This window comes from Panulirus ornatus, chromosome 28 (assembly GCF_036320965.1).
Source record: "Panulirus ornatus isolate Po-2019 chromosome 28, ASM3632096v1, whole genome shotgun sequence".
NCBI lineage: Eukaryota > Metazoa > Arthropoda > Malacostraca > Decapoda > Palinuridae > Panulirus > Panulirus ornatus.
In genome coordinates, this window is record NC_092251.1 from 753,463 (window position 1) to 769,743 (window position 16,281).

Sequence of the window (16,281 nt, forward strand, 5' to 3'; positions counted from 1 at the left end):
TCAACTGGGAGGTAAGTTTGAATGGTGAAAAACTGTTTTTTATATGGGAGGAAGAGACATATTGTGAGTGTGATGTTTGAGGTGTAGTGTGTGGTGTGTAGATGTGGACGAGGTAGAAATGAAATTTACTGAATATTACGTACAAGTACAGGAACAGGAACTAATGACTTTGATGCGTAAAGAACCATCATACTGACGAGTGAAGAATAAGGCGAAATATTTTAAAAGCAGTGTGAGTCAGCATTAATGTATTGATTAGCACTTTTAATTAGTTACGAGATCTTAATGAACACGATACACCTGAACTGCATATTATGGCTGTCATTATTGGCCCACTAGACTCTCGAGGCGGGGAATTTTACATGTACCAGTGTTACATGATAAAGTGTTCCCTTCATGTATGAATATCGTAGTGGATCAGACGCTCACAGGCTTCAATCTTTGGTACGATCTCGGCCATAACTTTAGCATTTCCTTGATTGTACTTGTATGGTACGGCCTTGTAGTGTTTTCCATAAGGGCTTTTAAGAATTCATTTAAGGTTAAGGCTCTTGTTCTGATAGAAAAAAAGAAACTGCCATGGAAAGGTTTAGTTTGACGGCTTATCTTGTGGCTTGCGCTTTGCTGGTAGTGGTAGAGTCGTGGGGCCACTGTGTACCAGATAGGTGGGAAGGCCATATTCATTGCTCATGTCGTTATGGTATTAGTTTATCTCGTTTTTTTTTTCATCATTCTAGTCTCCCTCCTTTGCATTGGTGTTCAGCCTTCACTCCATGCGCTCACCCTCACCTCTCTGCTCTTTACCTTTCATGCCTTCTCCTCTTTATCTTGCTATGGCATTGTTTTTTTGTTCATATATAATTCTGGAAGCTTGCAGTTGCCGGATGCGTGCTAAGTCCTCCTAACGAATGCAGTGTTGATGGCAGGTCTTCCTTACAACCGTGCCAGCCTGTGGACGACATGTCCTTACTACCGCGCTAACCTTTCTCGTAACGCTGCCTTGTTGTTACTTTTTATTTAGGTCTAGTTGAAGGATATTGCCTCTTTAGTCCAGGTGAAAAACGATAGACATTCTCCTTGTCTTAGACTTCTTGAGTCTCATACGGTCTATATTTTCTGTCTCAACTGTGTTTACTGGGATGGGTATTTCCAAATGGCGGGGATTTCCAGTCGGTGGTTTTAACCAGGTCTGATGTGTACACATAGCCGAGTTCTGGGCACGACTTTATGGGAAAGTAGTTCTTACTGTTCTTATCTCAGGTACGTCTTCTGATGAAGTAAAGAGCCGTGTGTTTGGAGAATTGGAGGGAAATATAACTATACGACTCCTGGTATCAACTAGTGTACCTCTGGTACTCAGAAGTGTCAAGCAAGAGTTCTAGAGCCAAGTATCATGAAGGCCAGCTCCACGCTATACTCTTTGGTGCTCCAAACAATTAGATAAACTTATAGCTAGTGGCATTCCAGTCTCACTTGACCTTTGAAGTCTTTATATTAACCACCTATTTTTCAGTTTTCTCTCCCGGAATGCTTTCACGTTGCCCTTGTATGACCAACGTATGTGTGTATACACCTGCATCGCAGCAGATTTAATCATGAGATACAGAGGGATATAGAAAATACGTCGACAGCTGCATTAACCATCCTTAGAATATGCATAAGGTATTCATTTATCATCACCCGTATCTTACGAAATGCTGACCGCTGAGATTTTCCTTGAACATCTGTATCCTCTACTCTTTACTCATATATATATATATATATATATATATATATATATATATATATATATATATATATATATATATAAATTTTTTTTTTTTTTGCTTTGTCGCTGTCTCCCGCGTTTGCGAGGTACCGCAAAGAAACAGACGAAAGAAATGGCCCAACCCACCCCCATACACCTGTATACATACGTCCAAACACGCAAATATACATACCTACACAGCTTTCCATGCTTTACCCCAGACGCTTCACATGCCCTGATTCAATCCACTGACAGCACGTCAACCCCGGTATACCACATCGATCCAGTTCACTCTATTCCTTGCCCTCCTTTCACCCTCCTGCATGTTCAGGCCCCGATCACACAAAATCTTTTTCACTCCATCTTTCCACCTCCAATTTGGTCTCCCACTTCTCCTCGTTCCCTCCACCTCCGACACATATATCTTCTTGGTCAATCTTTCCTCACTCATTCTCTCCATGTGCCCAAACCATTTCAAAACACCCTCTTCTGCTCTCTCAACCACGCTCTTTTTATTTCCACACATCTCTCTTACCCTTACGTTACTTACTCGATCAAACCACCTCACACCACACATTGTCCTCAAACATCTCATTTCCAGCACATCCATCCTCCTGCGCACAACTCTATCCATAGCCCACGCCTCGCAACCATACAACATTCTTGGAACCACTATTCCTTCAAACATACCCATTTTTGCTTTCCGAGATAATGTTCTCGACTTCCACACATTCTTCAAGGCTCCCAGAATTTTCGCCCCCTCCCCCACCCTATGATCCACTTCCGCTTCCATGGTTCCATCCGCTGCCAGATCCACTCTCAGATATCTAAAACACTACTTCCTCCAGTTTTTCTCCATTCAAAATTACCTCCCAATTGACTTGACCCTCGACCCTACTGTACCTAATAACCTTGCTCTTATTCACATTTACTCTTAACTTTCTTCTTTCACACACTTTACCAAACTCAGTCACCAGCTTCTGCAGTTTCTCACAAGAATCAGCCTCCAGCGCTGTATCATCAGCGAACAACAACTGACTCACTTCCCAAGCTCCCTCATCCCCAACAGACTTCATACTTGCCCCTCTTTCCAAAACTCTTGCATTTACCTCCCTAACAACCCCATCCATAAACAAATTAAACAACCATGGAGACCTCACACACCCCTGCCGCAAACCTACATTCACTGAGAACCAATCACTTTCCTCTCTTCCTACACGTACACATGCCTTACATCCTCGATAAAAACTTTTCACTGCTTCTAACAACTTGCCTCCCACACCATATATTCTTAATACCTTCCGCAGAGCATCTCTATCAACTCTATCATACGCCTTCTCCAGATCCATAAATGCTACATACAAATCCATTTGCTTTTCTAAGTATTTCTCACATACATTCTTCAAAGCAAACACCTGATCCACACATCCTCTACCACTTCTGAAACCACACTGCTCTTCCCCAATCTGATGCTCTGTACATGCCTTCACCCTCTCAATCAATATATATATATATATATATATATATATATATATATATATATATATATATATATATTTATTTATTTGATCGCCGTTTCCCGCGTCAGCAAGGTAGCGCTAGGAAAATACACACACTCACAAAAAAAAAGCCACATTCGTTCACATTCAGTCTCTAGCTGTCGTGTTATGCACCAAAACTACAGCTCCCTATCTGCATTCACTTTCTGCCCTACTGCTACATCCCACGCATGGACAGTGCCCCACTGCTACACCCAACCCACGAACGGTGCCACCGCTACAACCCCAAGAACAGTGCTACCATGCTACACCCCATCCATGAGCAGTGCTCCTGCCCAAGGAGTCTCTTTTATCCGTATGACCTTATGAAGATTGTACAGCACTCAAGGAGCTGGCCACATTCACCGGTCGGGTCCACATTCATAAAGTGTAATGTGCGAGCGTCTGATATGTGCAGAGAGTGTTCATTTGAGCAATAAGTTCCATGGTGGGCATGAGGGGTCTTGGGATATGCTGATATTGTTTATAGTGTAGAAGTGACAGGTGATGTCTAGAGCCTAAGTGGGGAAAGTGTCACTCGTGTGATTCTGGAAAGTGTGGTTTCTGATGGGTGCATGTCTGGTGGGTTAGGGTTCAAGAATGAGTTGGGAGGTCTGATTTATGTGCTTATTGGGTTACTTCAGTGTGCATGCGTTTTGTTTTGTTATGTTGTCGGGTAGGGGGAATCTGTGAGTAGAGGTTATTGAAGTATGAGGCTGGGGTAAGCTTTATATTTTTACTTAGAGGTTGGTGTTTGGTTATAGATTGGTTTTTCCGGCATGCGTCTAGTGCAGCTGCGTATCGTTGTGCCGAGCATGTTGAGGTGTTGGAGGATCTTTGTTTGTGAAGGTGTTGAGTGCTTATGGTTGTTAGGCAGCCAGTGATATTACTCTGTGTACATTATTTTGCGTGGTTTGCATTCTTTTTTATTTACTGTTGAGAGGATGGAAGACCAGGCAAGTGATGCATGGTTCAAAGTGGAGCAGCTGAGTAGTGTGTATAGGATGTTAAGGGATTCTTTTTCTAGTCTAAATTTGGTGCCAATTAGTGTTCCAAGGGCGTCTCGTTTGTTTGTTGCTTTTATGTTGATATTTGTGGTGTGGGGAGCTTATTTATCTGTTTCTGACGTTGCCTTTTGTCGTGGGTAAACTGTGGAAAGGTCTGTGGGGCCTGGAAGTGGATAGGGAGGTATGGTTTCGGTGCATTACGCATGACAGCTGGAGACCGAGTGTGAACGAATGGGACCTTTTTTGTCTTTTACTGGCGCTACCTCGCTGAAGCGGGGGGTAGCGATGCTGTTTCCTGTGGGGCAAGGTAGCGCCGGAGATGGATGAAGACAAGCAAGTATAAATATGTACTTGTGTATATGTCTGTATATGCATATGTATATGTGAATATGTTGATATGTATATGTGCGTTTATGTATATACATGTGTATGTGAGTGGATGGGCCGTTCTTCGGCTGTTTCCGGACGCCTCCTCGCTGACGCGGGAAACAGCGATCAAGTATAACAGAATATATATATATATATATATATATATATATATATATATATATATATATATATATATATATATATATATATATATTATCTCAGCAGTACTGGAAAGTATGCTGTACGTGTGAACAGTGCAGCAGAGGGGGCACCTTTATGGTATAGTGTAGCAGTGGGGTGATGTTCATAGGGATATAGCGGGGGTATCATTCATGGATGACAGGGGCATTGTTCATGATTAAGTTGTGGCTATGGGCAGGGTTCATGGGTTAAGTTTAGCAATGGGACACCGTTCATGAATGTGTTGTAGCAGTGGGGCACAGTTCATGGCTAGAATTGGACAGGATTATTGAGTGGGTTGTAGCAATGGAGCACCTTTCGTGATTGGAGTGTAGATGTGGCGCATTTGTCGTGAGTGGGATGTAGCAGTGGGGCCCATTTATGTGTGGAGTGTTTCAGTAGTGCACCGTTCATGGATGTAGTGGTGTAGGGTTCATGGTTGGGGTGTAGCAGTGGGGCACCGTTCATAGAAGGGGTGTAGAAGGGGGCCAAGTTTCTTGGTTGAGGTGTAGCATGGGGACAGGGCATATGTGTGTAGGTGTGAGGAAGCAGCTGGAGGAAGACTATCCGAGAGGTTAAAGCTGTGGTGTCAAAGCCGAGGCCACTGCGACGGCTCACGTGGCTGCACTCATTCATTCACCCTATTTGTAGCAGACCGGCTCGGCAAACTATTTTTCAGTCTTTAAACTTCTTACCCTTTCGTATACTTTCCTGTATCATACATGGCTGAATGCATACCAGGTTATATTTGAGCCGAAGTTGGATAGGATCATACACTATGTGTTGTAATGCACCGATACAGTGAGGGCGTTTGTCTCTGATCACTAAGGGACAGACCTCTTGCAGTATAGGGTTGTTAAGAATTGTCGGCGATTCTCACGGAATGAGAATTTTGCTCATTAGTAATGTTTTATTTTAATTTCAGAGTATTTTATTTTTCTGGAGTGGTGTTCTATGTAAACATTAGGCCAGCTGTTTCGGCTGTGCTAGCTGCTCAGGTCATTTACTAAAGGTCGTCGTCGTCAAAAGACCCACCAACCAATAAATCTTTTACGAGTACTCTTATTTTGCAGGTGGCCTCTTTGATATGACACATGATGTATCATATATATATATATATATATATATATATATATATATATATATATATATATATATATTATTATTATTATTATTATTATTTTGCTTTGTCGCTGTCTCCCGCGTTTGCGAGATAGCGCAAGGAAACAGACGAAAGAAATGGCCCAACCCACCCCCATACACATGTATATACATACACGTCCACACACGCAAATATACATACCCATACATCTCAATGTACACATGTATATACACACACAGACACATAAATAAATACACATGCACACAATTCACACTGTCTGCCTTAATTCATTCCCATCGCCACCTCGCCACACATGGAATAACATCCCCCTCCCCCCTCATGTGTGCGAGGTAGCGCTAGGAAAAGACAACAAAGGCCCCATTCGTTCACACTCAGTCTCTAGCTGTCATGTTATAATGCCCGAAACCACAGCTCCCTTTCCACATCCAGGCCCCACAGAACTTTCCATGGTTTACCCCAGACGCTTCACATGCCCTCATTCAGTCCATTGACAGCACGTCGACCCCGGTATACCACATCGATCCAATTCACTCTATTCCTTGCCCGCCTTTCACCCTCCTGCATGTTCAGGCCCCGATCACTCAAAATCTTTTTCACTCCATCTTTCCACCTCCAGTTTGGTCTCCCACTTCTCCTCGTTCCCTCCACCTCCGACACATATATCCTCTTGGTCAATCTTTCCTCACTCATTCTCTCCATGTGCCCAAACCATTTCAAAACACCCTCTTCTGCTCTCTCAACCACGCTCTTTTTATTTCCACACATCTCTCTTACCCTTACATTACTTACTCGATCAAACCACCTCACACCACATATTGTCCTCAAACATCTCATTTCCAGCACATCCACCCTCCTGCACACAACTATCCATAGTCCATGCCTCACAACCATACAACATTGTTGGAACCACTATTCCTTCAAACATAGCCATTTTTGCTTTCCGAGATAATGTTCTCGACTTCCACACATTCTTCAAGGCTCCCAGGATTTTCGCCCCCTCCCCCACCCTATGATTCACTTCCGCTTCCATGGTTCCATCCGCTGCCAGATCTACTCCCAGGTATCTAAAACACTTTACTTCCTCCAGTTTTTCTCCATTCAAACTTACCTCCCAATTGACTTGACCCTGAACCCTACTGTACCTAATAACCTTGCTCTTATTCACATTTACTCTTAACTTTCTTCTTTCACACACTTTACCAAGCTCAGTCACCAGCTTTTGCAGTTTCTCACATATGTATATATATATTATTATTATTTTTTTTTATTTTGCTTTGTCACTGTCTCCCACGTTTGCGAGGTAGCGCAAGGAAACAGATGAAAGAAATGGCCCAACCCACCCCCATACATGTGTATATACATACACATCCACACACGCAAATATACATACCTATACATCTTAATGTACACATATATATACACACACAGACACATACATATATACTCATGCACACAATTCACACTGTCTGCCTTTATTCATTCCCATCGCCACCTAACACACATGGAATAACATCCCCCTCCCTCCCCTCATGTGTGCAAGGTAGCGCTAGGAAAAGACAACAAAGGCCCGTATATATATACGACCAAAGTGCATAGGAACGCGCACCTTCATAGAATATATAAACAACAGCCAGCATCGAACCCGGGACCCCTGTGCAACAGGTGGGAATGTTGCTGCTAGGCTATGAGCCTGGCTAGTAGGAAATAACTATTTGAATACTTTGTACTCGAATACCCTTCGTCACGCTGGTGAGCGACGGGGTCTACACCGGTCATATCCACTTAAGCTCACTTGCCCATGCTGGGCTCTGGTGTTCTGTTGGCGCCAGTTTGTTGCGAAATATCGTCACCGCTAATTGTATATAATTGTAAAATTGTAAAATGATTGCTTATCAGTAGCATATAAATTCATTCAGGAGTGAAGGTGATGCCAAGCAAACACAGATTGTCCACTTGGGCGGCTGACGTGACTCAGCTTTCTGATGGTTTAGTGTTACACAAACTTTGTTTCATGCGCAAATCATTTACAATATATACTTTACCTTCAGGCTATAAGTTGTATATGAAACATAAATGGATATTGTGTTTAGACTTGGGTCACATCCCCAAGATATTATCTATTATCCACCATGACAAATGTGGAAAACAGGATTGTATGGAAACAAACGGGTTATAGCTGAGACATACCTCAACGTTTCGACCGTTCAACGGTGTTCCTCAGTAATACTGATTCCAGCATTCGGCGATACTGTGTTCCCCAACAAGTGATGATCACTCTGTTGGACGCCATGGCGTGTCGCTTTCTGATTGGATCGCTTGTCCTGCTGCCTCCACCCTCTCACAGCGATCTCCGCTGCCTGACGTGACCAGCAGACAAACATAGACTTTGTATTAACCTGTTTGTTTCCATACCATCTTATTTTCCACATTTCATTATATATATGCAAATATTCCAAAGTCACCCCAACTCTCATTTGCCCTTTTTTTCACCTCTTGCACCTTTCTCTTGACCTCCTGTCTCTTTCTTTTATACATCTCCCACTCAATTGCATTTTTTCCCTGCAAAAATCGTCCAAATGCCTCTCTCTTCTCTTTCACTAATACTCTTACTTCTTCATCCCACCACTCACTACCCTTTCTAATCAACCCACCTCCCACTCTTCTCATGCCACAAGCATCTTTTGCGCAATCCATCACTGATTCCCTAAATACATCCCATTCCTCCCCCACTCCCCTTACTTCCATTGTTCTCACCTTTTTCCATTCTGTACTCAGTCTCTCCTGGTACTTCCTCACACAAGTCTCCTTCCCAAGCTCACTTACTCTCACCACCTTCTTCACCCCAACATTCACTCTTCTTTTCTGAAAACCCATACAAATCTTCACCTTAGCCTCCACAAGATAATGATCAGACATCCCTCCAGTTGCACCTCTCAGCACATTAACATCCAAAAGTCTCTTCTTTCGCGTGCCTGTCAATTAACACGTAATCCAATAACGCTCTCTGGCCATCTCTCCTACTTACATAAGTATACTTATGTATATCTCGCTTTTTAAACCAGGTATTCCCAATCATCAGTCCTTTTTCAGCACATAAATCTACAAGCTCTTCACCATTTCCATTTACAACACTGAACACCCCATGTATACCAATTATTCCCTCAACTGCCACATTACTCACCTTTGCATTCAAATCACCCATCACTATAACCCGGTCTCGTGCATCAAAACCACTAACACACTCATTCAGCTGCTCCCAAAACACTTGCCTCTCATGATCTTTCTTCTCATGCCCAGGTGCATATGCACCAATAATCACCCATCTCTCTCCATCAACTTTCAGTTTTACCCATATTAATCGAGAAATTACTTTCTTACATTCTATCACATACTCCCACAACTCCTGTTTCAGGAGTACTGCTACTCCTTCCCTTGCTCTTGTCCTCTCACTAACCCCTGACTTTACTCCCAAGACATTCCCAAACCACTCTGCCCCTTTACCCTTGAGCTTCGTTTCACTCAGAGCCAAAACATCCAGGTTCCTTTCCTCAAACATACTACCTATCTCTCCTTTTTTCACATCTTGGTTACATCCACACACATTTAGGCACCCCAGTCTGAGCCTTCGAGGAGGATGAGCACTCCCCGCGTGACTCCTTCTGTTTCCCATTTTAGAAAGTTAAAAAAAATACAAGGAGGGGAGGATTTCTGGCCCCCCGCTCCCGTCCCCTCTAGTCGCTTTCTACGACACGCGAGGAATGCGTGGGAAGTATTCTTTCACCCCTATCCCCAGGGATAATACATATATATATATATACACACACACACGCACGCACGCACGCACGCACGCACACACACACACACACACACACACACACACACACACACACACACACACACACACACACTCAGATATATATACATATGAAAAATGTAAGAAACAATTTAGAAAACTGAAATAAAAAGATGTTCTGGAAGGAGGTAAATAAAGTGCGTAAGACAAGGGAGCAAATGGGAACTTCAGTGAAGGGCGCAAATGGGGAGGTGATAACAAGTAGTGGTGATGTGAGAAGGAGATGGAGTGAGTATTTTGAAGGTTTGTTGAATGTGTTTGATGATAGAGTGGCAGATATAGGGTGTTTTGGTCGAGGTGGTGTGCAAAGTGAGAGTGTTAGGGAAAATGATTTGGTAAACAGAGAAGAGGTAGTAAAAGCTTTGCGGAAGATGGAAGCCGGCAAGGCAGCAGGTTTGGATGGTATTGCAGTGGAATTTATTAAAAAAGGGGGTGACTGTATTGTTGACTGGTTGGTAAGGTTATTTAATGTATGTATGACTCATGGTGAGGTGCCTGAGGATTGGCGGAATGCGTGCATAGTGCCATTGTACAAAGGCAAAGGGGATAAGAGTGAGTGCTCAAATTACAGAGGTATAAGTTTGTTGAGTATTCCTGGTAAATTATATGGGAGGGTATTGATTGAGAGGGTGAAGGCATGTACAGAGCATCAGATTGGGGAAGAGCAGTGTGGTTTCAGAAGTGGTAGAGGATGTGTGGATCAGGTGTTTGCTTTGAAGAATGTATGTGAGAAATACTTAGAAAAGCAAATGGATTTGTATGTAGCATTTATGGATCTGGAGAAGGCATATGATAGAGTTGATAGAGGAGAGTTGATAGAGGTGCTCTGTGGAAGGTATTAAGAATATATGGTGTGGGAGGCAAGTTGTTAGAAGCAGTGAAAAGTTTTTATCGAGGATGTAAGGCATGTGTACGTGTAGGAAGAGAGGAAAGTGATTGGTTCTCAGTGAATGTAGGTTTGCGGCAGGGGTGTGTGATGTCTCCATGGTTGTTTAATTTGTTTATGGATGGGGTTGTTAGGGAGGTGAATGCAAGAGTTTTGGAAAGAGGGGCAAGTATGAAGTCTGTTGGGGATGAGAGAGCTTGGGAAGTGAGTCAGTTGTTGTTCGCTGATGATACAGCGCTGGTGGCTGATTCATGTGAGAAACTGCAGAAGCTGGTGACTGAGTTTGGTAAAGTGTGTGAAAGAAGAAAGTTCAGAGTAAATGTGAATAAGAGCAAGGTTATTAGGTACAGTGGGTTGAGGGTCAAGTCAATTGGGAGGTGAGTTTGAATGGAGAAAAACTGTAGGAAGTTAAGTGTTTTAGATATCTGGGAGTGGATCTGGCAGCGGATGGAACCATGGAAGCGGAAGTGGATCATAGGGTGGGGGAGGGGGCGAAAATTCTGGGAGCCTTGAAGAATGTGTGGAAGTCGAGAACATTATCTTGGAAAGCAAAAATGGGTATGTTTGAAGGAATAGTGGTTCCAAGAATGTTGTATGGCTGCGAGGCGTGGGCTATGGATAGAGTTGTGTGCAGGAGGATGGATGTGCTGGAAATGAGATGTTTGAGGACAATGTGTGGTGTGAGGTGGTTTGATCGAGTAAGTAACGTAAGGGTAAGAGAGATGTGTGGAAATAAAAAGAGCGTGGTTGAGAGAGCAGAAGAGGGTGTTTTGAAATGGTTTGGGCACATGGAGAGAATGAGTGAGGAAAGATTGACCAAGAGGATATATGTGTCGGAGGTGGAGGGAACGAGGAGAAGAGGGAGACCAAATTGGAGGTGGAAAGATGGAGTGAAGAAGATTTTGTGTGATCGGGGCCTGAACATGCAGGAGGGTGAAAGGAGGGCAAGGAATAGAGTGAATTGGAGCGATGTGGTATACCGGGGTTGACGTGCTGTCAGTGGATTGAATCAAGGCATGTGAAGCGTCTGGGGTAAAGCATGGAAAGCTGTGTAGGTATGTATATTTGCGTGTGTGGACGTATGTATATACATGTGTATGGGGGTGGGTTGGGCCATTTCTTTCGTCTGTTTCCTTGCGCTACCTCGCAAACGCGGGAGACAGCGGCAAAAAAAAAAAAAAAAAAAAAAAAAATCCAAAGTCCAAAAAAAAAATCCAAAATTCGAAACACTTTTGGTTCCAGGCATTTCAGATATGGGACACTCAACCTGTACAATCCATCTTCATGTTTTGTCACATCTTTAATTTTGTAATATAGGGTCCAGACTTCACTCTTTTCATGGTCTTTAGTGTGTGCTTCAGATAAGGCTGTAGGTACTATACTTGACTTCAGCATGCCATTCAGAAAAATATTTTATTTGTGTGTGTTTGTGTGTGTGTGTCGTTTAAGTCTGATGCATGGTTAACGAAATTCAGCGGGACATAGCAAGGAAAGGTCTCAGCATGAATATAATCTGGCAAGAAATAAGCTACAGGAATCTTTGTGTGTGTGTAACTAACATTGCATGGCATTTGAAAAATAAAAAGATGGCAATAAGAGAACATTACTGAAAGCTTAGCAAGAAGCTTGCTGGAAAGGATGTAAAGAAGTACTTTTAAATTAGATAAGTATTGGATGAATGGAATAAGTTAGTTGATGAAATTGTGGAAACTGACAGCATGCAAAAGTTTTATGATAAAGTCTGAGATAAGTTGAGCCATCTTCCTTTACTGTATAGATAGATAATTACACATTTGAATGTTTGATATACAGCTGCTAATGATTAGAAAAACTTCTGAATAGTATAGTATCTTTTATTTTGATATTACAGAGTTTCAAATTTTATCTTATAGGTGGTTGCAGCTTATGGAAATAGTGTTGTGAAAGGTAATTCAAGATGGAAAGCATAGCACTAACACGAAATATATGGCTGGGAACAGTGTTTTTAGCATTGCTGACTGTTCCCCAAGCAAATGGCCGCAACTTCGCAGAGCGAGGAGAGCCTGTAACTCCTACATACACGAGAAACTTCACCATGCCTGGAGTTACTCCAAAAGTGGTAGGTGTTATAGACATTCTATGCCATTCAAGATGATACTGTAGGTTGTTATTTCACTCTATGTTGTCATGAACTTGTGCACCAACAGCATCCTAGTGCCTCCTGTCTTTTATATATATAAGTCTTCCATCTCATTCTTGTATCTCCCCTGGTGATGTGATTATACATGAAAGTGCAGTCATCTATCATGTTTCATTTTTCCTCGTGGTTATCAGCAAATACCAGATCACGTGCATCACTGTGACCTACTGCATTATGTATATATAACTTCTTTTATACTATTCGCCATTTCCCGTGTTAGCGAGGTAGCGTTAAGAACAGAGGACTGAGCCTTTGAGGGAAATCCTCACTTAGCCCCCTTCTCTGTTCCTTCTTTGGGAAGATTAGAAATGAGAGGGGAGGATTTCTAGCCCCCTGCTCCCTCCCCTTTTAGTCACCTTCAACGACACGCAGGGAATACGTGGGAAGTATTCTTTCTCCCCTATCCCCAGGGATATATATAACTATATATTCTTTTCTTTCAAACAATTCGCCATTTCCCGTGTTAGCGAGGTAGCGTTAAGAACAGAGAACTGGGCCTTTGAGGGAATATCCTCACCTGGCCCCCTTCTCTGTTCCTTCTTTTGGAAAATTAAAAAAAAAAAAAAATGAGAGGGGAGGATTTCCAGCCCCCCGCTCTCTCCCCATTTAGTCGCCTACTACGACACGCAGGGAATACGTGGGAAGTATTCTTTCTCCCCTATCCCCAGGGATAACTATATATATATATCACCTCTGCTGATGGGATAACGTAGGCCACAACGAATAACTCAATGGTGTCAGCTGCCAGGCCCAGACCCACAACCAGCAATAGCAGGCGCTGGAATGGTCCTGTGCCAGCCTGGAGAAGGGGCTTGCATTACAAAACTGTTCTGTTTAGTATTAAACAGTCACAGGGTGGAAAAGAAGCAACCTAGGTGCACGGAACCGCTTCGGGTGAACATTCTTGGACGTGGTGGTACAAGTAGTTGCACGGACTGTGATCCTCGCTTTGGTTGCAAGAATGTTCTTCCGCCCACCAGTGATGCTACTACTTTTGTGAATTAAGAACCATTGCTACACAAACCTCGCCAGGTGGTAGAGTGACCCGCAGTGTATCGAGACAGACTTCCCCAGAAATTTTTAAAGGGGAAGTAAATGTTTATAGTTGTGTTACTGGAGTGATAGTTTTCATACATGGTGCTCTGACAAGAAAATAGTGAAATTGGAAAAGAATGTAGCATAGACATTGAAGCTTTTTCTTTCATTGAAATGTGAACGAAGGGAGCATTTTTCAAAGTGATAGCGATGGAAAGCAAAAAGGCGTTTTTCATGAATGTACTGGAAAAGTTGAGGTCCAGATAAACTTTTGGTCTGTCAAGGCTTTATTATGGCGGATGACCAACTACCTACCCTTATGTATCCAAGATATGGTTATACTTTGTGTAATGAAGACAATTGAGAAACATCATAAGCCAATATTCCAGTTTCATGATAAGAGAAGTGGACCAGGCAGTATGATACAGTGGTTAAATTGATGAAAACTACTATTGACGTTTGTGTAAATAAATTATACATTTCCCTTTTCCATAGCCAGAGGTTGAACCATTATGTGACATTCATTTTTCATTTCATTTCAAGTTAGAAGTTTCAGTTTTCTAAATCATTTCTTACAGTTTTTCATATGTATATATATATATATATATATATATATATATATATGTATCCCTGGGGATAGGGGAGAAAGAATACTTCCCATGTATTCCCTGCGTGTCGTAGAAGGCGACTAAAAGGGGAGGGAGCGGGTGGCTGGAAATCCTCCCCTTTCTTGTTTTTTTTTTAATTTTCTAAAAGAAGGAACAGAGAAGGGGGTCAGGTGAGGATATTCCCTCTAAGGCCCAGTTCTCTGTTCTTAACGCTACCTCGCTAATGCGGGAAATGGCAAATAGTATAGAAAAAAAAAAAAAAAAAATATATATATATATATATATATATATATATATATATATATATATATATATATATATATATATATATATATATATGTGTGTATGTGTGTATATGTATGTATATATATATATATATATATATATATATATATATATATATATATATATATATATATATATATATATATATTATCCCTGGGGATAGGGGTGAAAGAATACTTCCCACGCGTTCCTCGCGTGTCGTAGAAGACGACTAGAGGGGACGGGAGCGGGGGACCAGAAATCCTCCCCTCCTTGTATTTTAACTTTCTAAAAATGGGAAACAGAAGGAGTCACGCGGGGAGTGCTCATCCTCCTCGTAGACTCAGATTGGGGTGTCTAAATGTGTGTGGATGTAACCAAGATGTGAAAAAAGGAGAGATAGGTAGTATGTTTGAGGAAAGGAACCTGGATGTTTTGGCTCTGAGTGAAACGAAGCTCAAGGGTAAAGGGGAAGAGTGGTTTGGGAATGTCTTGGGAGTAAAGTCAGGGGTTAGTGAGAGGACAAGAGCAAGGGAAGGAGTAGCAGTACTCCTGAAACAGGAGTTGTGGGAGTATGTGATAGAATGTAAGAAAGTAATTTCTCGATTAATATGAGTAAAACTGAAAGTTGATGGAGAGAGATGGGTGATTATTGGTGAATATGCACCTGGGCATGAGAAGAAAGATCATGAGAGGCAAGTGTTTTGGGAGCAGCTGAATGAGTGTGTTAGTGGTTTTGATGCACAAGACCGGGTTATAGTGATGGGTGATTTGAATGCAAAGGTGAGTAATGTGGCAGTTGAGGGAATAAATTGGTATGCATGGGGTGTTCAGTGTTGTAAATGGAAATGGTGAAGAGCTTGTAGATTTATGTGCTGATAAAGGACTGGTGATTGGGAATACCTGGTTTAAAAAGCGAGATATACATAAGTATACGTATGTAAGTAGGAGAGATGGCCAGAGAGCGTTATTGGATTACGTGTTAATTGACAGGCGCACGAAAGAGAGACTTTTGGATGTTAATGTGCTGAGAGGTGCAACTGGAGGGATGTCTGATCATTATCTTGTGGAGGCTAAGGTGAAGATTTGTATGGGTTTTCAGAAAAGAAGAGTGAATGTTGGGGTGAAGAGGATGGTGAGAGTAAGTGAGCTTGGGAAGGAGACTTGTGTGAGGAAGTACTAGGAGAGACTGAGTACAGAATGGAAAAAGGTGAGAACAATGGAAGTAAGGGGAGTGGGGGAGGAATGGGATGTATTTAGGGAATCAGTGATGGATTGCGCAAAAGATGCTTGTGGCATGAGAAGCGTGGGAGGTGGGTTGATTAGAAAGGGTAGTGAGTGGTGGGATGAAGAAGTAAGATTATTAGTGAAAGAGAAGAGAGAGGCATTTGGACGATTTTTGCTGGGAAAAAATGCAAATGAGTGGGAGATGTATAAAAGAAAGAGACAGGAGGTCAAGAGAAAGGTGCAAGAGGTGAAAAAGAGGGCAAAT

The 16,281-nt window shown here is 42.3% G+C and overlaps 1 protein-coding gene across 8 annotated transcripts in view; it reads left to right on the forward strand.

Moving 5' to 3' along the window:
• Positions 1-16,281, forward strand: part of LOC139757752 (peptidylglycine alpha-amidating monooxygenase-like) — a 151,173-nt gene that overhangs the window by 22,013 nt on the left and 112,879 nt on the right. For all 8 annotated transcript variants that reach the window (XM_071678512.1, XM_071678513.1, XM_071678517.1 and 5 more), the window contains exon 2: positions 12,596-12,801. In XM_071678512.1, coding sequence (XP_071534613.1) covers positions 12,640-12,801 — 162 coding nt within the window. In that variant the 5' untranslated portion in view covers positions 12,596-12,639. The remainder of the gene's footprint in view (positions 1-12,595; positions 12,802-16,281) is intronic.